The sequence below is a fragment of the Peromyscus maniculatus genome, chromosome 2 (genome assembly GCF_049852395.1).
Source record: "Peromyscus maniculatus bairdii isolate BWxNUB_F1_BW_parent chromosome 2, HU_Pman_BW_mat_3.1, whole genome shotgun sequence".
Lineage (NCBI taxonomy): Eukaryota > Metazoa > Chordata > Mammalia > Rodentia > Cricetidae > Peromyscus > Peromyscus maniculatus.
The window spans coordinates 83,713,828-83,735,464 of record NC_134853.1 but is presented as its reverse complement, the minus strand read 5'-3'; the positions used below and the strand labels follow the sequence as shown (position 1 = coordinate 83,735,464).

The window sequence follows — 21,637 nt, the reverse complement described above, 5'->3', positions numbered from 1 at the left end:
TGTAAGTGTTATAGACTCTCTGGACAGAGAGGGGTCCCAGAAATGGATGCCTCTGGGGACCAGGGGGTTTGGGTTTTCATTTGGGTTTACAGTGTTCTGCCTGGTGATCCTCCCTCCCTCCCTCCCTTTCTGCATGGGTCTAAAAGGTGTTGGCGAGCCCTTTCTACAGCAGGGCTGGGTCCCTGTCTCTGTTCACAAACATAGAAATAGGAGCCCCTATCCTGGAGTATGTATTAGTGACTTCCTGTTGCTGTGATTAAAAAAAACATGCCGTCACCAAAAGCAAATCCTAGAAGAAAGAGTTTATTCTGGCTTCTAGCTACAGAGACCATAATGGCAGGGAAGTCATGGCCGGAGCGGGAAGCTGCTGACGCATTCCCTCACACAGCAAGCCGGGAGAGGTTGTAGACTCCTAAATCCTGCCCTCAATGATATGCTTCCTAACAAGGCTCCTGGTCCTGAAAGTTCCCATTCTCTGTGAACCCCACCGGGTGAGAATAGGACCACCGCCATAATTTCAAGCCAAACTGGAAGCAACTTTAAGTCAATACTAGCCTGGCTGGGCTCTGGCCAGGTCCATTCCTGGGTTCCCAGAAAATGGTGACATTTTGCAGAAGCTTATAAAGGCAAACCCATAAGGCTACGTATTTCCCACCAGGTCCAATCAGAGGCCAGCATACATCTTGAAGTATTTCCTGCCTGCACACCTCCCCCCTACCTGTGATCAAGCACATAGGGTGGGGCGGGTCAACAAACCTGTTCAGAGGAGCCACGACACATTGCTTGTTATCTCCCATAAACAATAGCCTCCGGTATCTTGGGAAGTACCTGACCTTGGGCAAGGGGCTTACGGGTGAGAGGCATTTTTGTTTCATGGATCGCTTAGGTACAGTAATTAACACTTAAAGTATAACTTTGGCTCTCACACCAAAAGAGGAGCAAGTGTTCAAATAAGGAACCCATGGGGGACATTTCTCATTCAAACTGACACACTGCACTACCATAGTAACAGCTATTGCCGGGCGGTGGTGGCTCCCACCTTTAATCCCAGCACTCGGGAGGCAGAGGCTGGCAGATCTCTGTGAGTTCGAGGCCAGCCTGGTCTACAGAGCGAGATCCAGGACAGGCACCAAGACACCACAGAGAAACCCTATCTCAAAAAACCAAAAAAAAAAAAAAGAAGAGAAAGAGCTGTAATAGGGTCCCTTGCACTGACGCATGAGTACACAAACCATTGTTGGTGAGTGGGGTTACAGTTTTCCCCAACCCCCTTTGTCCTTTGTGGTGTAGCATGGACAAAGAGACTCATTCCAGGTAAAGGGAAGTGACTTACTTTTTGGGGAAATGGAAACTTACTGCTGGGACCAAAAAGCCACATAATAATAACACTAATTTTAAAACTCTCGTGTTAACTCAAAGCGTAGTTATTATATTCCCCCTTCTTTCATCCTAGAGGGCTATGGACCAGTTATTGGAATAAGGACCACTCCAGGCTGGAGAGGTGGCTTAGTGGGTAAGGGTGAGTACTGCTCTGGAAGACATCTGAGTTGTTTCCCAGCATCCATGCTGGGGATGTGGGGGCTCATAATATCCTTAACTCCAGCTCCAGGGAGTCTGACACCCTCTCTGGCTTCTGAGGTCACCTGGACTCATGTGCACATGCCCACACACTTACACATAATTAAAAATAACATACATCTTAAAGAGAGAGAGAACCAATTAATTATGAGAGAGCATCAAACCTAGGGGATCCAGGAAAAGCCACGCCCATCAAAAGGTTTCCCAAGCAAGTTTGGTGGCTCCTGCTTCCCTTTCTCCTGGTGAGGCCGTAAGGAAGCAGGCCCCCCAAGTCGTCAGAGGAGCTTAACTGGACAGTCTGAGCCCAGGAGTTTCCATCTGTTTCTGGCCTCCAGGGATCTTTGCAAAGTCTCTGACTCATCAGTTGTTGACTGAGGGCCATCAAAGGCAGTCAGCGCCAGGCTCTTTGTCCCTGAGGCTTGGGCTCCAGGCTACCACCAGGAAGCTCCAAATCTTGCTGAGACTTTCCTCCTGTCTGGAACCCCGTCACTCTGTAAGGAAAGAGTTTTCCCTTTGCATGACAACAACTTTATCAGAGGTTCCTAGTGACCTACCTATTCTCCTTTCTCTAGTAGTAGAAACATGTTCCGCACAAACACGGCACCCACCAGTCTCTCTTGCAACTAAGCGTGGTCATGAGACCAAATTACGGCCGAGATATACATTGAAAATATTTGGAAAGATTCTGGAAAAGCTTTGTTTTTCGTTTCTTTTTTAAGTGTGGAGAGAGAGGGAGAGAAAGAGAGGGAGAGGGAGAGAGAGAGGTGTTTGCAAGTGTGTAGGGGGGACATGTGTGTAGGGAGGCCCGAGCTGACACCCGGGCTCTTCCTCTGTCACTCTGGACTTTATACATGGAGGCAGGAGCTCACACTTGAACCCAGAGCTTGCTGGTGTGGCCAGTGGGTCCAGCTAGCCACCTTGCTCTGGAGATCCTGTCTTTGTCTTCTATTGCTAGGATTCTGGGTGGGCTGCCACACCCACCTTGCATTTCCCTGGGTGCAGGGATCTGAACTCAGGTCCTCAAGCTTGTGCAGCAAGCACTTTACCCATGAGCCACCTCTCCAGACTCTGGAAAAGCTTTCGAAAGACTTCAGACACTCTGGAGACTAAGGGTGAGAGTCATAGACTCACATGATGGGACCAAGAGGAGACTGGGTTATTAATGAACCAGCCTTGAATCCATAACTTTGAACTTCTTTTGATTGAGCACAAAATTTAAAAACAAAAATAATTTTTTTTTCAGTTACTTTGAGTTTTCTTTTAAAATATGGGTGGACCCAATTCTTAATGGATATCCTATTTCAAGACAAAAGGATCAAAAAAATATGGTCCATTACAGGATTCTTAAGCACAATCACATTCCTAATGTTTTTCTTTCTGAGAACATCCCTTTTGTTCAAATTTCCTTCATTAAAATTGCTTTTCCTATCTCCACCTCCTGCTGCTCCCGGCACACAGGGCTGTTCTCACACCAGGATCCAGCCTCCTTTCCCAAGTCAAACATTTTCGTGTCTGAACTGCTAATTTTGTTTTGAAAATAACTAGCAAGAAGGTCCAGGGTGAGTGTGTGTTGTCCAACTTCCATTGGAGATACTTCCACCTAATTCTTCCTGGTGCCTTGTCAGTAAATATTATGTCAAATGGATCTGCGTTTTCCAAAGATAGATGTAAATTTTGAGAAACAGAATTACTGCATTTACATGTTGAGAAAGAGAAATAGTTGACATTCTCTGGATCAACGGAAGCTTCCTCCTTCCTCCATGATAATGGTAGAATAGTTAAAAGGTCCTTTACCTTTGGGCTTTTAGATTGTGCCTGATGTTTGCAATTAGCTTAAGATCAAGCCCGATAGCTTCTCCCATATCTCCTAGTGGCCTGCAGTTTGCGACTCAAAGGTCAAGCTTTGGAAACACTGCATTTCTACTCTCTGCCAAACGACATTCCTCCTAGGTGTGTGTCATCCTCCTGCTGTCCTCCACAAAATTAAATTTTTGATTAAGGTCTCATCCTCCCTGTGTTTTGGAAGACAGGCAATATGAAGACCTAAGCCCCTGGTGCAGGTCACCCTCCACTGCCGAGAGTGGGAGTGAGGCGGGGAGGTTCAATTTTCCAGTTACATAAATAAATAATACATTCACGGGGAGAAACTTTCCAGACAGGGCTCTGTTTTCCTGTGTGTGTGTGTGTGTGTGTGTGTGTGTGTGTGTGTGTGTGTGTTTCTTCTTCTTTTTCAGACTGACCTTTTGCTTATTTGCCTACTCAGGGTTGAACATTTGCCTGGTGTCCCGCGGAATCATCGCAGGCAGTTAAACATTTTTCAGAGCCAGACTGGGAAGGGAGAACAGCTCTCTCCAGTTGTCCTGACATTCCAGGAACTTTCCCACTACCTTTTTGCATAAGGCCATTATTTGACCAAAGGCAAGTCTGGAAGAAAGGAGACAGGTATATGCTAACCAACCCACTTGGCTCTATGCTAAAGACTTCTGTCAAAGGGTTATATGGATGCATTTGAATTAGTGACTAGAATGAAGGCTTTGTTCTAATTGCAAACTACAATTTATATTTCCTGCTGGGTGTGGTGGCCCAAGCCTCTAATCCCAGCCTTTAGGAGGTAGAGGCAGGCTGATCTCTGGAAGTTTGAGGGCTGCCTGATCTACAACACGAAGCAAGTTCCAGGCCAGTCAGGGCTACATTGAGACCCCTCCCCACAAAAAAAAAAAAAAAAAAAAAAAAAAAAAAAAAAGATTTCTATTTCGTGCTTGTTATGTGGTCTCGGATACCCGAAAAGAAACTATCCGTTTCCTCCTCCCCGCCCCCCAAAGACCCGTACTAACAGTAATGCTATTATGGGCATCTATAATATTTATGTACTTCATACTTCAGCGGACAGAAGGAATGCTGAGTCAGCACAGAAACTGTCTTGATATATATACAGGCTGCAGGAAAGCAATTTTCTGCTGCCCTAGAGCAGTTTTTTCTACCTTTACTTCTTTGAAAAGATTAGGACCAGGCCCCAGTTTCTTAGTCGGTTAGAGATATCTAGATAAGTTAGGAAAAACTCACGCCAAGGGCTGGTGAAAGGCTGGATGAAGAGTCAAAAGACTTGAATGAAAGTCATTGGATGCTACAGGACTTCTGGGGGCGATGGTGTCCTAGTAAAGTGGGGAGAATGAACCATGACCAGAGAAGAAATGTCAACAGTAATGATTCTGGGCACGGATAGAATCCACGCCACGGACTATGAAGAAGACTTTGCATTGTGTCCCCAAATCAGGGGAAGCATTGGGGTTTGACAAGGGCTCCCTCCAAAAGGTAATTCAATGCCAGTTTTAGCAAGTGAGACATTCCTAAAGGTGCAGTAGCAACTTGGATCTTGAAAGGGTAAAAACCAGAGCTCAAGTATGTCATCTACAAATTAAGAACACCCCTGGGGTCCATTCCCAGGAGTAGGGTAGACCGGAAGAAGACAATGCACCCTATGTTTCTATTTCCCAGGAGTCAGTTTCCTGATCCATTATTGAAATGTGGACATGAAGGGAGGCAGAAGGGCAGGGCGAGTGAGGGACCTGCAAAGCTGATCCGCCAGGGTGGACCAAAGGAAACCGAGTAGTATACATTTATACTGATTCTAACATAAAGCCCCTACCACAGAGAGTGGGTGACGGCATCTCAGTTGATAAAGTACCACACACAAGGACCTGAGTTGGATCCTCAAACTCTTTTTTAAAGTAAGAATGAAATCTGGGTGTGATGGTGCTTGTTTGTAATTCCAGGCCTAGGGAGGGAGAGATAGGGGCCCCCTGGGGCTCACTAGCCAGCTAGTCTTCCTTACTCAGTGAGTTCCCGGCCAGCAGGAAAACCTGTCTTTGAAAAAATAAAGTGGATAGTGCCTAGGGTTGTTCTCTGGCCTACACAGATGCCCACTCATGCATGCACACCTGAACACACAGGTGTACACACACACACACCACACCTCATTACAGGATAGATCTTTGGAAATTCTCAAGTTAAAAACTTTAGAAGCAATGAGCACACTTAGTACTCAGATCTTGTTTTTGACAAATGACTGATCCACACACGGAGGCAAAAAAATAAACAAGATGACTCTGGAACATCTTGTAATACCATAAAAGTTAAAAGTCAAGAAGTGTTCAATAAAAAGCTGGATACAGTAGTTTGTGCCTGTGGGCCCAGGGTTCAGGCGGCTGAGACAGAGGATTCCTTGTGTCCGGGAGTTTGAGATCAACCTGGGAAATACTGAGAGACTGAAGAAAAATACACAAACATGCCCCCAACACTGACTGGAATGTGTTAAGGATCACCGAAGTCAACCAAAATAGCTCCCACTGGCCAGTGGCTAGAGCAATTTGGAAATTAAGAGAAAATGACACTAGGTTATAATCAGATTGTAAAACAAATGTCGGTGAGTCTGTAATGAAAAAAAATAAATGATTATATATACAGATTCATGGGGGAGAGTGGCAATACATAATCCTAAATAATTTAGGTAAATGCTGTCCCTTCAAGGAAGTGGAGAGTAATGCCCCATTCTTTAAGCACGAGCTGTGTATGGTGACATCTTTCTAGAGAAGAAATCTGGAAAAAGGATGGCAAAGAAAAAAAAGAAATAATAACAATGATTAAAAAAATCCTACTTTAGAGTAAAGAAAACTCTGAATTCTTATCTCAATCAGGTGTTCAAAGTCAGTCTCAGCTTGAAGACTCACGGTGAAATATGCACCTTAGATACGGCGTGATGAAAATGGTTTTTTACCCCTGTATCTTCCTCTCTAATCCTACAAACAAACTCCAGTTGAAGGGCATCCTACACGATCTCTGAACAGTATTATTCAAAGATGTCAAAGTTTGAGAAAAGGATCAAGAGACCTAAGGAATACTATAGCTTGCTATCTTAGATGGGATTATAGGACAGGTATACATTATTAGGTTAAAAATTAAGGAAATTGCTGGGCGGTGGTGGCACACGTCTTTAATCCCAGCACTCGGGAGGCAGAGACAGGCAGATTTCTGTGAGTTCAAGGCCAGCCTGGTCTATAGAGAGAAATCCAGGACAGGCACCAAAACTACACAGAGAAACCCTGTCTCAAAACAAAACAAAACAAAAAATTAAGGAACTTTATTAATAAAGACTTCAGTAATAATATCAGAATTATTTAACCTTATTAAATACACTGTTCCAGTGTAAGCTACAATAGCAGAAATGGTATAGGACATGCATAAATGCTATCTTTGAAATTCACCTGTAAATTCAAATTTGCTCAAAAATTATGTTTATTTTAAAATTTTGCCAGTTGTGATGGGGTATGCTTCTAATTGTAGCATTTGAGAAGTGGAGGTAGAGGCATCAGGAATTCAATGACAATGATATTTGGCCAAAAAAAAAACTGCTTTACTTCGTTTGGATAGCTTATTATACAGCATACAACACAGGAATATCAAGGTAGAAGATGTGTATATGGTGAGGTACAGGGGTGGAGGAAGAATTTCTATGCCCTCTCTGGGAATACCATCTTCCCAACACCTCCATGTATCCAAAAAACCTGGAAGTGCCTCAGATCTCTCTGTGTGAGAAATCTGTCATAGAGGCTAGAGAGATGGAGTCTTAGGGATTTAACTGCTGTGAAGAACCACCATGACCATGGCAACTCTTGTAAAGAAAACATTTAGTTGGGGTGGCTCGCTTACAGTTTCAGAGGTTCGGTCCATTATCAACATGATGGAGAGCATGGAGGCATGAGGGCAGATGGGATGCTGGAGTAGCTGAGAGTCCTGCATCTTGCAGGCAACAAGAAGTCGACAAAAAGTCACACTGAGGGTAGCTTGAGCAAAAGAGACCTCAAAGCCCGCCCCCACAGGGACACACTTCCTCCGACAAGGCCACACCTCCTAATAGTGCCACTCCCTTTGGGGGCCATTTTCTCTCAAACTACCACAGATAGCCCAATGGTTAAGAGCACTGGCTGCTCTTTCCAGAGAACTTAGCTTCAATTCTGGGCACCCACAGAGTGGCTCACAACCCTCTGTAACTCAGGTTCCAGTAGATCCAATGCCTTCTTCTGGATTCTGTGGGTACCAGGCACACCAGCAGTGCATGGACATCCATACTGGCAAAACACCCATACACATAAAATTTAAAGAAAAAAAAAGACATTAAAAGAATTTTGTTATAGTTGGTTTTTAGACTGCTGGGGAATATATATATATATATATATATATATATATATATATATATATATATATAGTTTGTTTTTTTTTTGAGACAGGGTTTCTTTGTAACAAAGCTCTAGCTGTCCCAGAATTGTTTGTAGACCAGGCTAGCCTCAAATTCAAAGCCATTCGCCTGTTTCTGCTTCCAGAGTGCTGGGATGCACCACCACATCCTTTGGGAGTGGATAGTTTATTTCTGAGCTATGTAAACCTTCTGTCCCAAGAATTTCTGTAGAACTTAATCTCCAATTTCCCGCTTTCTGGAGGTGAGTAGGTAGGCTGAAACAAAAATCCTCTACTGTCCCAGTGGTTTAATCTTTCTGATGTCTAACCCCAGGAGACTTCTAGTTTAAGAACCTGTTCTTGAGGGGTAAGAGGTTTTGGTTTTTGTTTTTTCAAGACAGGTTTTCTCTGTGTAACAGTTCTGGCTGTCTGTAAGTCCCTTTGTAGGCCAGGCTGGCCACAAACTCAGAGATCTGCTTGCCTCTGCCTCCCGAGTGCTGGGTTAAAGGCATGTATCACCCGCCCACCTCCCACCCCAGCTGGGTTTTGTTTGCTTGTTTTGTTTTGAGACAGAGTTCTTGGTCCTAGAACTCACTATGAAGACCATGCTGGGCCTTGAACTCACAGAGATCTTCCTGCCTCTGCCTCCTGAGTACTGGAACTAAAGATGTGTACCATTACACCCAGCTAGGGTTACCAGTTTTAAGGACAGGAGGTCAATGTTTAGGAGTAATGATTCTTTAAACATTGGTGTTTATCACTTGGACTGTCCTCCAGTTTAAACCTTAAAGATTTTCCTCTGAATAAAAATAGGAAGGAGAGTTATATTAAAATCTCTGGACAACACAGGGAGCCTTGTGGCACAGGATGACAAAAAGGACAGGGGGCAGGAATCTCCTCCCTCTTTCGAAAAGTGCTTCAGAATGTCCAATGCAAGTCTGGCAAGGTTGGACACTCTAACTAGAGTGACAGAAGATAACAGCATCATCTTCAATATAGACATAAGGATCCTCTGCACCAGCTATCGTCCATGGGCAGGTAACTATATGAGGGCAGTCACAGGATGAGCAAAACAGACATTACTCATGGTAGTTTCAGGGGAAGGATTTCAGCAAACCAGAAGAAAAATACAAGGAAAATGAAATTATAATTTTTTTAGAACTATCAGAGTATACAGTAACCTGCAGTGAGCACACAGGACACTGTGATGCCATCTCCTCCAACCGTGGGGAGGGGTTTGAGGAAGGGCTGATGCCACACACTAATTCTGTGCGTGTCAACTATTACAGCCTCATTTGACAACCACAGTGAGGGTTCCTCTGAAAAGGAAGACCATACCCAAGCGTTTTTTTCTTAAGCCTTTGAAGTTGGTACTGTATCAGTACTGAGGAAATATCAAATACTAACGGAACAATCAGATAACACTGATCTCTTAAAATTGTTGTTTTATTCTGAAATAATTGCAGTGTGCAGACATTAAAAAGGTAATGTGACAAGGCCCTGTGCTCCCTCGCCCAGTTTCATCTAATGGTACCATCTTAACCCAAACCAGGAGACTGACACTGATGCATCCATGTACTTGTCACTTTTATATGGGTGGGCATCTGCAGTCCTACACAGTCTACATCACGTGAAGATTTGTATAAGTTCACCCACCCTTGCAAATCAAGACTCAGAACTGTTTCCGTAACTACAAATATTCTCCTTGCATACTACTTTACAGTTACAGGCATCTATTCCCTGCATCCCATTCCTAATCTCTTCCAAACACTGACTTGTTCTCTGCTATATATTTTGTCATTTTGAAAATGTGATAGAAATGGAGTCACAGTAATATAAGCTTTTGAAACCGGCCTTTTCCATTTAGTTTGATTTCAGAGGTTTCTATTTTAAGGAATAGATGTCAATGTTTATGCTTTGGAATTGTCATGAGATAAAATGTTCATATAATGACTTTCTGAGATTCATCTAATGACTAGTATTATTTCTGAACTATACTGGCATCTTTTTTAATGGCATCTTTTATGTCTTAAGAAGTCTTACCTGTAGACAGGAATGTGGGTTAAATGTTAACTATCCACTGCATAGTGGAATAGCTTAAGGCAAGTGTTCAAAGGTTACTTTTTGTGTACACATAATAATGAAGGGGTGTGCCTCTTATCAGATAAACAAGTTTCAGGGGGATTTTCTTAAGCAAACTGGAACAAAAATACAGGGGAGAAATATAAACTAAATTACTTAGAACCATCTTTTCAAAGTATACAGGAATCTGCAGAAATTATCTTCTTTGGCACCAAGAAGACAGAATATTATAAAGTGCTTAATCCAAAGTCATGTGGGTAATATCAGATTGCTCTGAAAACCCAGAACCTTCTGTTGAAATTACAGAAGACCAAGTCTCCTCTATGTTATATGACCTATGGGAATACCTGAAATCCTGAACATAGACTTTAAGAGGCAAACTTCAGTCTGTGAGTTTGAGGCCAGCCTGGTCAACAGAGGGAGTTCCATGACAGCCATGGCTATACAGAGAAACCCTGTCTCAAGAAACAAAAACAACAAAAAAAAAGCATCAAACTCCATTCTATCCTCTGGTAGTTGTTGTGTATGTGTGTACACATCTGCAGAACAGAGGTCAGCATCAGGTGTTTTCAATAGCTCTCTACTTTATTATACATACATACATACATACATTATATATGGTTTATTTATTTACTTTTCGCTTCTTTTGAGACTAGGTTTTTCTGGGTAGTTCTGGCTGTCCTGAAACTCATTCTGTAGACCAGGCTGGCCTGTGAGCCACTGCCACCCAGCTCTTCATTTTTTTAACCTTGTAAATCTGTATATTTTTAGAGTTACCTTTGCAGTGTTTTCAAATTTGATGTGCTTATACCTTTTTTTCTGCAATTCTATTTACAATATTCTATTCCTCAGATGTAATAATGTGTTCATAGCTACATGTTTCATGTGACACTGTTAGTGATATTGAATAGCTACAAATAATTTAAGCTTCCACTATTTTGGAAAAAGTCAAATAAATTATGGCATATTAAATTATGGAATACTAGGGAGTATTAAAAAGAAGTCAATTAAAAAAGTATTATAAGCCAGGTGGTGGTGGTGGTGGTGGTGGTGGTGGTGGTGGTGGTGGTGGTGGTGCACACCTTTAATCCCAGCATTTGGGAGGCAGAGGCAGGTGGATTTCTGTGAGTTTGAGGCCAGCTTGGTCTACAAAATGAGTTCCTGGACACAGAGAAACCCTGTCTCAATACATAAATAAAGATCTAGATAAATATACACAAAGTGGTTAGCAAGGGAGTGGTCTGGGGAGAAAAGCCAAAGCTTTTCAGGCCTGTATGGCAGTTCATCTCTGTAATCTCAGGAGGTTGAAGCCAGAGAATCTTAAATTTGGTGCTAGCCTGAGTTCCATAGCAAGTTTCAGCCGGGCTGTTCTAGATTTAAAACTTGATCTCAAACAAACAAAACTATTTCCTACTGTTTGAGTTTTGAAAAAACAAAAAGCATTATATTTACATGTGTAACTAAAAAGTGAGCGAGGAAACTCATAACACAATGTGCCCCAGATACAGCAATACAAACACTTCACCGGCAGCTTCTCTTGTTAAAATAAATAATATAAATAAATAATGATAAAATATCATTAGTTTTTTTGTTGCTCATTTGTTTTTTGTGACCCAGGCTGGCCTGGAACCTACAATGTAGCTCAAGATGGCCTCAAACTCAGGAAGGAACTCCAGGCACAGACTATTTTAAAATCCCACATAGCAATGTAGGGTGGCAATGTTTCCAAACATAACTTAATACTTAGATTTAACATACAAAACACTTTTGACATTTTGAATAGGGGAACAGAAATAACTTTAAAAATGACCTTCCTGAATTACAAACTAAAAGTGTCTACTATTTTAAAGTAGGAAATCAGGAAGGATAGACTGAAGTTGTTACTTCCTTTGAAATGGGTGTGGGCGGCCCACTCTTTTGTTTCCGAGTTTGAAGACTGCCTTAAATTTCAATGATCTGTGAACTGGAAAAGCACTCAGTTCCAGAAGTAGGTAGGCTGTGAAAGGTGTGTGTGGGGGAGCATGTTCTCAGTAGTTGTACGCATTATATATATCAAATAGCTATCCTATACTTTATGTATAATCTGTTTTTGCTCATACTAGAGGAAAGGGCTTTGGTGCAAACGAAACGTTTTCTGACTGAAATTCCGGAGATCACTCGTGTATTTTCATCTGGAAAAACAATAATCCTTTCCTATCTCCCCCCACCCCCGCCAAGGATGAATGCCTAAACTTTTAATCCCGGCACTATAATGATCATCCCACAGCTATGCAATGAAAGTTTCGTGTGTACTTAGTATTAGACGAGAAAAGCACTCAGATTAAAACTGTTAAAAACGAAGTCCGGGGCAGTCTCGTCTACCTAATTCCTTTCCCAACCACACCTATCCGGCCACTGCGGGTCTCTGAGGCTGACTTCCAGGGCCTGGCGGCCGGCCGGCCGGCGATCTCCCACAGGCTCCGGGGTCGCTGCTCTCAGGTCCCGGAAGACCTGCACTGTGGCCGTCGCGCCGGTCCCCCGCCGGTCCCCCGCCGTGCCGCCCGCAGGGTCGCCCGCCCGCCCGCAGAAATGCCTTCGGGACTTCAAACGTCCCTTGGGGTCCCGAGGCTTTCCTCGCCATCAGCGGGAAGCGTTCAGGCCCCTGCGGAAAGCCGGAAGGCCTGCGGGCTCGCGGGAGGGCGAGCCGCGAAGCGGGAAGCACAAGGCGCGCGTCCCCGCGAGCGCGGGCGCGACGCCGGGGGGGGGGGGGGAGGAGAAGCTGGGGCGCGCGCGCACGCGCCGGGTCGCGGGCGGGCGGGCGGGCGGGCGGGCGGGGGCGGGGCGAAGAGGCGAAGGCGGGAAGAGGGCGCCCTGGAGTCCAGCCGAGTCCAGGGAGGGCGTCGACGCCGAGGGGGCGGGGCCAGGCGAGGCGGGGACGCGCTCGCGGGCTGGGAAGGCGGGGGCGCGGCGCTGGCGGGAGCGTGCCCGGTCCCCGCCCCTGTTTCCCACTCTTCCTTCCACCTCCGACCGGCCGGAGCTGTGGAGCGGCTCGGCTCGGCGGTCCCCGGAGCCGCCGCCTGCTTTCCTCCGCCCGCGACGAGCCCGTCAATCCCCGCACAAGGCGCTCCTCCATCTGGGCCATGGATGGGTAAGTGCCGGGTGGCCGCTCGGGGGCTGCGCTGGCCTCGTTTCCTTTCGGCGTCGCGTCCCGCCGAGGCCGGGGAGCAGGGCGCGGCGCCGGGCTAGCGGAGGAGCGACCCGGGGCCGAGCCCGACGGCAGGGACCCGGGGGACGCGGGGGGTCCGTCCGCCGCAGTCTCGGCTTCCTGCGCGCGGCGTCCCCCCCCACCCCCCCGTCACGTCCGCCCCTCGCAGCCTCGGGGCGCTCTCGGGAAGCGGAGACGAGCCGGGGCCGGGGTGCCGGGCCAGCCTCCCCACACTTCCTCTCAGAAAATGGTGCGCGGCGCTGGCGGGGGCGGAGGCTGAGGCGGCCGCGGCGCTCGGGGAGTTGCTGTTTACCGGCGGGGTGGGGCGCGCGGCGGAGCTTTCCCCGGCGGCGGGCCCCGGCGAGAGGCGACAGCCGTCTGGGCGGCGACCGGGTCTCGAACCGCCATCCCGTACGGGTCTCGGGACCGGCGGGGTCTCCTGACTTGGCGCTGTGAGATACGTTAACCATTTCTACAGAACGAGCGTCTGCACTTTGTCACCACCGGGGACGCTTCCTCCTCGTCCTCCTCCCCCCCCGCCCCCCCCAAGAAACTTAGTGAATTCGCCGCGGGCGATGTCAGATATTGTGTAAGTGCAGTTTTCCGGGCGCTTTCAACTGCTCGGTTTAAATGGGGTCCGTGACTAAAATTAAAGGAAAAAAAAAGATTTACAACCACCCTTTCCGAGTTGATCATTTCTCTCGGAATTTGAGACATGGGGTAGGACCTGATGTATTTTAATAAAAGTGCCAAGTGGAGGATTTTAGTAAATTGGGGGTCATACAAATAGTATTGTTCGTCAAGATTAAAAAAAAAAAGAATTCTCCAAGTCTATTAGAGATTCCAACTCCTTTTATTTATTTAATCCTTAGGCGTTTGAGTTGTTCTTAACACCTGCCTCCGCCGACTTTTGACAAGATTTCTGTAAACTACTGGATGGTGGAGCATATAACTTGTTTGAAAAGTAAAAGCCATTTAACAGGTTGCCGCGTATTTGATTATTGCTTGCTACGTACTTACGTGAAGACACTGGGATCTTGCAACAGTTTTTTTTTTTTCCCTCGCTAGGTTTCGTTTAAATTAGTTTCACAATATTGTGATATGGATTATCTCGTTTGAATGCAGATTGCATGCTGCTGCAGATATCAAAGTGCAATTTTAGATTTGATTTATGGTTGTGATGTTCTTTAAAGGATTTTTATTTAATGGAAGCTACTTTGTGAAAGCTTCTCCTTAAGCATTGACTTCTCTTTACCTGACTGATTTTACCTGTGAAATCATTTCAGTGATTTATGCCATAATGCCCTATATCAATCAGTCAGGAAGTGAAGTTACCGTCTTGAGAAGGTTCGACTTCGGGTTTGGGGAAACAGGTTCGCCTTTTGTGCCCTGAGATTTACAGATAAAGGGCTTCACTTGCTTTCTTCAGTGTGAAGTGCAAATTCCTCCCCTCATGCGCGCTCAGGGATGTGGGGAGGGGGAGCAGGAATAGTCAACCTTATTCAGCTTCCTGCCGAATTGATCCAAAGCATTAATTGCATAGGCTTTTAGTCGTCATCTGCTACATTCTCCGTCTTGCTTGTGAAGAATGGCACACAAAGTAATGGTTTCATTATGCCATCTCGTACATACATATCCTGGCACTCTGCTCACATTTGCTCCTCCACTCACCTCCCAAACTTAGTCTTGCTGATAGTCTTTAAGAACTTTGACGTGCTCGTGGTGTTCAAGCTACGAAGGCAGTGGTGCCGAACAGAGGAGGTCAAATAGGAAAAATATTTGCTTTTTCCATCAGGACCAATCATGACACTATTACACACTTTCAAAAGTGGAGCTTACCAGTTACTTACAAGGTTTAAATTCCAGAAAAATGAATACAAGTTTCAGAATTCTAAAAGGGAAATATTGTTAAAAATAATTGTTTAAAACATTGAAATTTATACCACTTGATGCAGACACGTGTTTGCATACCTTTAGGAAGTTATGATGGTATTATGATTAGTAACATAATACAAAGCTTATTTGTAGCTTTTAGCAAATATGGAGATAAAACTGCTAACTGAAGATATAGAAGAGTTGAGTTTTTGTACAGAGTAGCTGTATAGGGCTTTTTACACTCTTAAGGAGTGTAGCTTTGAATATAGTGGATTATACTGCAGGCAGGTTTATTAAATTTTATTTTTCCACAGCTTGAAAAAAGCCCATTTCCTTTATTCAGAGTAGTTAAAAAAGCAAACAAAAAAACCACTAGCCAACATATTTTTAGTTTCTCTTCGAGCCGTGTGTGTGTGTGTGTGTGTGTGTGTGTGTGTGTGTGTATTCATTTCCACCAAGGAGGAATACTTTTGTACTCACAACATAGTATTGATGTTTAACTTCTTTTTAATAATAAAATTTACAATAAAAATCTTACAGTAAAATTGGATGTGTGAAATGTGATGTTTGTACTTATTCTAGCTATGGGAGACAGTCATAACAATATTTTGGTCAGTTTTTGGGATGGTAAGATGCAGGTTTCTGAGATTTTTTTCATGTCTGTAAAATCCAGGCACAGGTTTTGTTTAATTTAAAGCTTTATGGTTTGGTCACTCATTTCAGGGACTTAGTGAACTTTGGTGATTTTAGTTTTCGTTTGGATTTGCCAACGTGAGATCAACACATGCTTATTGTATGGAAGCACAGCTGTACTTTCTACACACTAGAGAGGAATTTTTTCTCTTGCAATGAGGTGTCAGGCTTTGCTTTTGAACTCTGCTGTTGCTACACTGTCCATTGTTTTTTCTTTATTAACATTTCACAGTTCATCATTTTTTCATTATTTATTATTATAATGCTTTTTCTTTTTCTTTAATCTTACCTGTCTTTTAAAACTTGTTCTCTAACTTTGTTTTCCATTTTCTCTTTTTACTTTTTTCCATACAGTGTTGTTACAGATCTTATAGCAGTCGGTTTAAAGGTAGGAATCTTTTACTATCCTTTCATAATCATTTTTTATTTTAATTTTGACATCTCCCCCAGTGGTGAAATAATTTCACCTGTTCATGAAATTGTATTTTGTTCTGTGTGATAATAATCTTTATTTTTAACTCCAAAATGAAGTAGACCCATAGCTAATTTTGGATTTTATGTACTTTTCAGGAGCAACTATAGTATTATATATGTAAACTTAAAAAAAAATCTAAAGTTTTACTTAACTATCCAGATGGTGTTTTTTGTTTGTTTTTTGTAATTAAAATAATCCTAGGCTCTGATTTATTTTTCTAATGAGTCCTTTTTAAAAAAACAACCTTTGTGGTGTGTACTTATGAGAAATAAAATAACAATACTTGTTTTGTTTTTAGTGTCAACTCTGTGCCATGTGCTTTACATTTACATGTATTCTCACTAGTCATTATAACATTTCTTTAAGATAGGTAATTACTATTTTTATTTATTTATTTATTTATTTATTTTTTTCAAGACAGGGTTTCTCTGTGTAGCTTTGTGCCTTTCCTGGAACTCACTTTGTAGCCCAGGCTGGCCTCGAACTCACAGAGATCTGCCTGCCTCTGCCTCCCGAGTGCTGGGATTAAAGGCGTGTGCCACAACTGCCAGGTGGTAATTACTATTTTTATTTTAGAGATGAAAAAGCAAGTTGAGAAAGTTTGTTCAAGATGTGATGTTCTGGTGTTCAAATGCTTGTCTTCCCTTTCTGTTTTAAAAGCCTGACCTTTGTTTCATTATACCTCATTGCTAGCAATGAAACCTCTATCTAAAAAGGTGACCATCTAGAGAACTCAATATTTTGTAGTAATGATTTTTCCAAATTACAAATCTTTAGTTATACCAGGACCTTCTCATTACTGCATTAAAAAAATACAAATCAGCTGGGCGGTGGTGGCGCACACCTTTAATCCCAGCACTTGGGAGGCAGAGACAGGCAGATCTCTGTGAGTTCGAGGCCAGCCTGGTCTACAGAGTGAGTTCTAGGAAAGGCTCAAAGCTACAGAGAAACTCTGTCTTAAAAAGCAAACAAACAAAAAATATATATAATTATCTTGGAGCTGCGAGATGGCTCAGCTCTTTTTTTAAATTTTTATATATATATATATATATTTTATTTTATAATACCATTCAGTTCTACATATCAGCCATGGGTTCCCCTATTCTCCCCCCTCCCACCCCCTCCCCTTACTCCCAGCCTACCCTCCATTCCCACCTCCTCCAGGACAAGTCCTCCCCCAAGGACTGCGATCAAGGCTCAGCTCTTAATAGTACTTAGTGTTCTTGCAAATGACCCGGGTTCTGTCCCAGTACCTGTGTGGTGATTCACAACTACCTAACTCCAGTTGCAAGGGGTCATATGCACTTTTCTGATCTCTTGAGTGCACATACATACTCTGGCATATACACATACATGAAAATTTTAAATAAAATAATAAAAGATAACTGTCATAAAATTTCTTTTGGTATTTTGGTATTTGATACTGATGTGGGAAATCTAGTTCAGTAGGCCACACAGTGCAGATTACTGTAGAAAGTAGAACGAATTATTTAACCTTTGTATATATTTTAAATAAGCTAGGTTCATTTATATAGTTTGATCACTTTCTAGTCTGTTTTTGTCAAAGTAAGCACAAATCCCACCACTGTCTCCCTAATTCTATACACTTTGCTAGCCAGTTCCATATTTCTATTTCTTTACACTTAGTGGATCTGGTGGTGGTGCTTATAGTCTATGACTTCTTAAGAAATAAGCATAGCGACAACCAATGTTGGAGAGGATGTGGAGCAAAGGGAACACTCCTCCACTGTTGGTGGGAATGTAAACTTGTACAACCACTGTGGAAATCAGTATGGCGGTTTCTCAGAAAATTAGGAATCGAACTACCTCAAGACCCAGCCATCCCACTCTTGGGCATATACCCAAAGAATGCTGATACATACCATAAAGATACATGCTCAGCTATGTTCATAGCAGCACTATTTGTAATAGCCAGAACCTGGAAACAACCTAGATGCCCATCAACGGAAGAATGGATGAAAAAAATGTGGTACATATACACAATGGAGTACTACTCAGCAGAGAAAAACAATGAAAGCATGAAATTTGCAGGCAAATGGATGGAACTAGAAAAAATCATCCTGAGTGAGGTAACCCAAACCCAGAAAGACAGTTATGGTATGTACTCACTCATTGGTGGAGTCTAGATATAAAATGAACAATCAGACCACAACCCATAGAACCATAGAGGCTATATATATAGCATGGAGGTCCCTAGGACGACTGTGGCATATAATAAATTTCAGTTTTACTCAATTATTGAAAAAAAAAATAGCCAAATGAATGGAAACACATGAACTATGAACCAAAGGCTGAGGGGCTCCCAGCTGGATCAGGCCCTCTGAATAGGTGAGACAGTTGATTGGCTTGATCAGTTTGGGAGGCATCTAGGCAGTGGGACCAAGTCCTGTGCTCATTCCATGAGTTGGCTGTTTGAAACCAGGAACTTATGCAGGGACACTTGGCTTAGTCTGGGAGGAAGGGACTGGACCTCCCTGGACTGAGTCTACCAAGTTGATCACAGTCCTCGGGGGAGGACTTGTCCTGGAGGAGGTGGGAATGGAGGGTGGGCTGGGGGTAAGGGGAGGGCGTGGGAGGGGGGAGAATAGGGGAACCCATGGCTGATATGTAGAACTGAATGGTATTGTAAAATAAAAAATATATATCACAAAAAAAAAAAATAAGCATAGCAAGAAGCAGCATTTAACACTAAGAATGGGATGTCTGAGACTAGCATATTTGGGAGCTGTTGTTGTACTGTCTTTTGGGGTTAGGTAGAATTGATCTGCTTTGGCAAGCTTTGAATATGTTTATGAATAGGAAATAAATGGAGGAAGCCTTTTCTGGAACTACCCTCTCCATATGTTGTCTCATGTGAGAATGATACTCAGAGATTAGAAATTAAACCCTTAACTATGTGTCTGAAGGTGTCTGTGGGAGAAGAGATATTTCAATGAATTGTTTTGATCTTTAAAGATGTGATTGTGGCCGGGCGGTGGTGGCGCATGCCTTTAATCCCAGCACCTGGGAGGCAGAGGCAGGCGCATCTCTGTGAGTTCGAGGCCAGCCTGGACTACAGAGCGAGTTCTAAGACAGACTCCAAAGCTACACAGAGAAACCCTGTCTTGAACCCCCCCCCCCCCCCCCCCGCCCACAAAAAAAGAAAAAAAAAAAAGATGTGATTTGTGATTCTAGTTTTTTATCTGGCGTATAAATACAGCAGACATTTAAAAAGTTACCACTTAAAAGTTAAATTATGCTTGAAGGACCCTTGCTTGTTTTATTATGGTGAAAACACATCCATAGTAAATGAAAGAATATTTAAATGTTATGCCTAGGAACCACATGTGAATACAGGGTATGATTTTTCTGTCTATGTGTTTTGAAATAAGCACTTTAAAAGCAACAAATCTGAAGAGATGATAAGCTGATTAATTGGTTTAGTAGGCAGCCTGAATATATATGCCCATATGTTTATATATTATAAATATATTCAATATTTACATATTCATGCTATAAAATATTCAATATATTACTTTATCTTTTTCTTCCCCCCCTTTTTTTTTTTTTTTGTGTGTGTGTGTGTGTGTGTGAAGGTTTCTCTGTGTAGCCTTGTCTGTCCTGAAACTCCCTCTGTAGACCAGGCTGGTCTTGAACTCATAGCAATCTACCTGCCTCTGCTTTGGAAATGCTTGCATCTCATGGCTGTTATATGTACTTTTTGACAGAATTATTCTTTCTTTGATCTCACCAAAGAAGTTTAGTTATTACCAAATAATGAGCCATTAAGGCTTGCATTTCATCTAGAGTATGTGAAAGATAAACCAACATTTGCTTCCTCTGTTTGGTGTCTGAATAATTAATGGCTTTAGTTAGTAGCAAGGATGGAATTCAAGTTGTGTTCCCTAAATTTACTTTTGTGGATTAAAAAAGTTATTTATTTTAAAATTTATCTTATGTGTATGAGTGTTTTTCCTGTACATGTTATGTATATGTTACATGTGTGTCTGGTGTCAGAAGAGGGTGATCTGGAACTGAAGTTAAGGATGATTAGAGCTACTTTGTGGGTACTGGAATCTGAACCTGAGTGCTCTTTCCAGCCCTAGAAAGTTATTTAGAGTTTGGAAAAGATAATTAAAAATATTCTTAAATATAAAAATTATTTTAGCAACGGAAAACTAGTTGGGTTTAGAATGATTTAGAATGTGTCACAAAGGAGAACATTTCTGATGTTTTCTTTACTATTGTGTTTCCAGTGTCTGTTGTATTATAATCTCAAAAGATGTTTGATGCATGAATGAATGCTGAATTGTAACACACTTAAGTGGCATACATACTGGAACCCAAGCTTTCCGATACTGCTAATATTTCTTCTAATAGGCATAGACTTAGTGAGAAAGAATTCCTTTTCTTTTAGATTGGAATTTTATTGAAAACATGTTTACATTTTCAGGTGTTTAGGATTCTTATCATGGTATGTACTTGAATGTTCTTTGTGGGGTATTAATTTTTGAACCTTGACCAAATTAAAAGATTAGCTTTTGGAATGCACCATGAAACATTTTTGTTTTGGGATTATTGAGAAAGAATCTTGCTAGGTTAACCAAGCTGGACTTGAACCTTCTTCAATCTCCCAATGGTTGGGGTCACAGGAATGCACTACCGTGGCTGGCGCTCTCTGTGTGTGTGTATCATTGAGAAACAATGAACAGTGAGTTCTTTTAAATGAAGACACAATCTGATGATGAAGAGTGATAGGGCACACATTTCAAGGATTTTATTTTACCACATAAATCAGTGTCAGCATTGTAGGTGATTATTTTTTCTGCGTGCCTTAGTGCATTTTAAAATTTCAGCTTATGCTTTCATTAGTTCTAGCTGGCTAGTGCTCAAAATCTTAAAACCACATTTCCTGTATTTCTTTTTATTTTTGTCTTCCATATTCACTGTCATAGTCTTTTTTAGGTACTCATCCTATCTTTAGTGGGTTGTTGAGTATAGAGAAACACACTTAAACAGAACTGTAAATGGCTTCTGATAATTGTCATGCCTCCTATGTAGAAAAGAACAGTACAGCATATTGAAATTAATTTTGAGCATCCGTTTTCTTTATTCTGACATTGGGGGTTAACAAGCAGCAGCCATGAGCACATCCTGCTCGACACCTGTTCTCTGTAAGTAGTTTTATTGGAACACAGCCATGCTTATTTGTTTCCATATTGTCTGTGGTTACTTTCACATTATATATAATTGCAGAGCTGAGTAGTGGTCACAGTCTGCAAAGCATAACATATTCATCTCCTGGCCCTTTACAGAAAATGTTTGCTTACTGTTGTGTATCACTGTTGGAAACACAGAAGTCTTTGACTGCAAATTCTTACCCTTTAAAAATGAGATGTTATTTATGTAGAGTGCAGTTCAGTAACCTTTGACAAAATTTAACACTTGATCAAAATGAGAGAATGCTGCTCTAAAGATCTCTGTTATCTCTTTCCAGACACAGTTTAGGCAACTGTTCT

General features: G+C 42.5%; 1 protein-coding gene across 5 annotated transcripts in view; it reads left to right on the top strand.

Moving 5' to 3' along the window:
- The window catches only part of Ptbp3 (polypyrimidine tract binding protein 3), a 119,267-nt gene that overhangs the window by 14,501 nt on the left and 83,129 nt on the right, over window positions 1-21,637 (top strand). The window contains exons 1-2 of one of the 5 annotated variants that reach the window (XM_076564301.1): window positions 12,796-13,018; window positions 15,998-16,031. The exons of 1 other annotated variant lie outside the window; for it this stretch is intronic. In XM_076564301.1, coding sequence (XP_076420416.1) covers window positions 13,011-13,018; window positions 15,998-16,031 — 42 coding nt within the window. In that variant the 5' untranslated portion in view covers window positions 12,796-13,010. Of the gene's footprint in view, window positions 1-12,795; window positions 13,019-15,996; window positions 16,032-21,637 lie in introns of those variants that run through there. 3 more of the 5 variants (XM_076564303.1, XM_076564304.1, XM_076564302.1) reach the window with 3 other exon arrangements.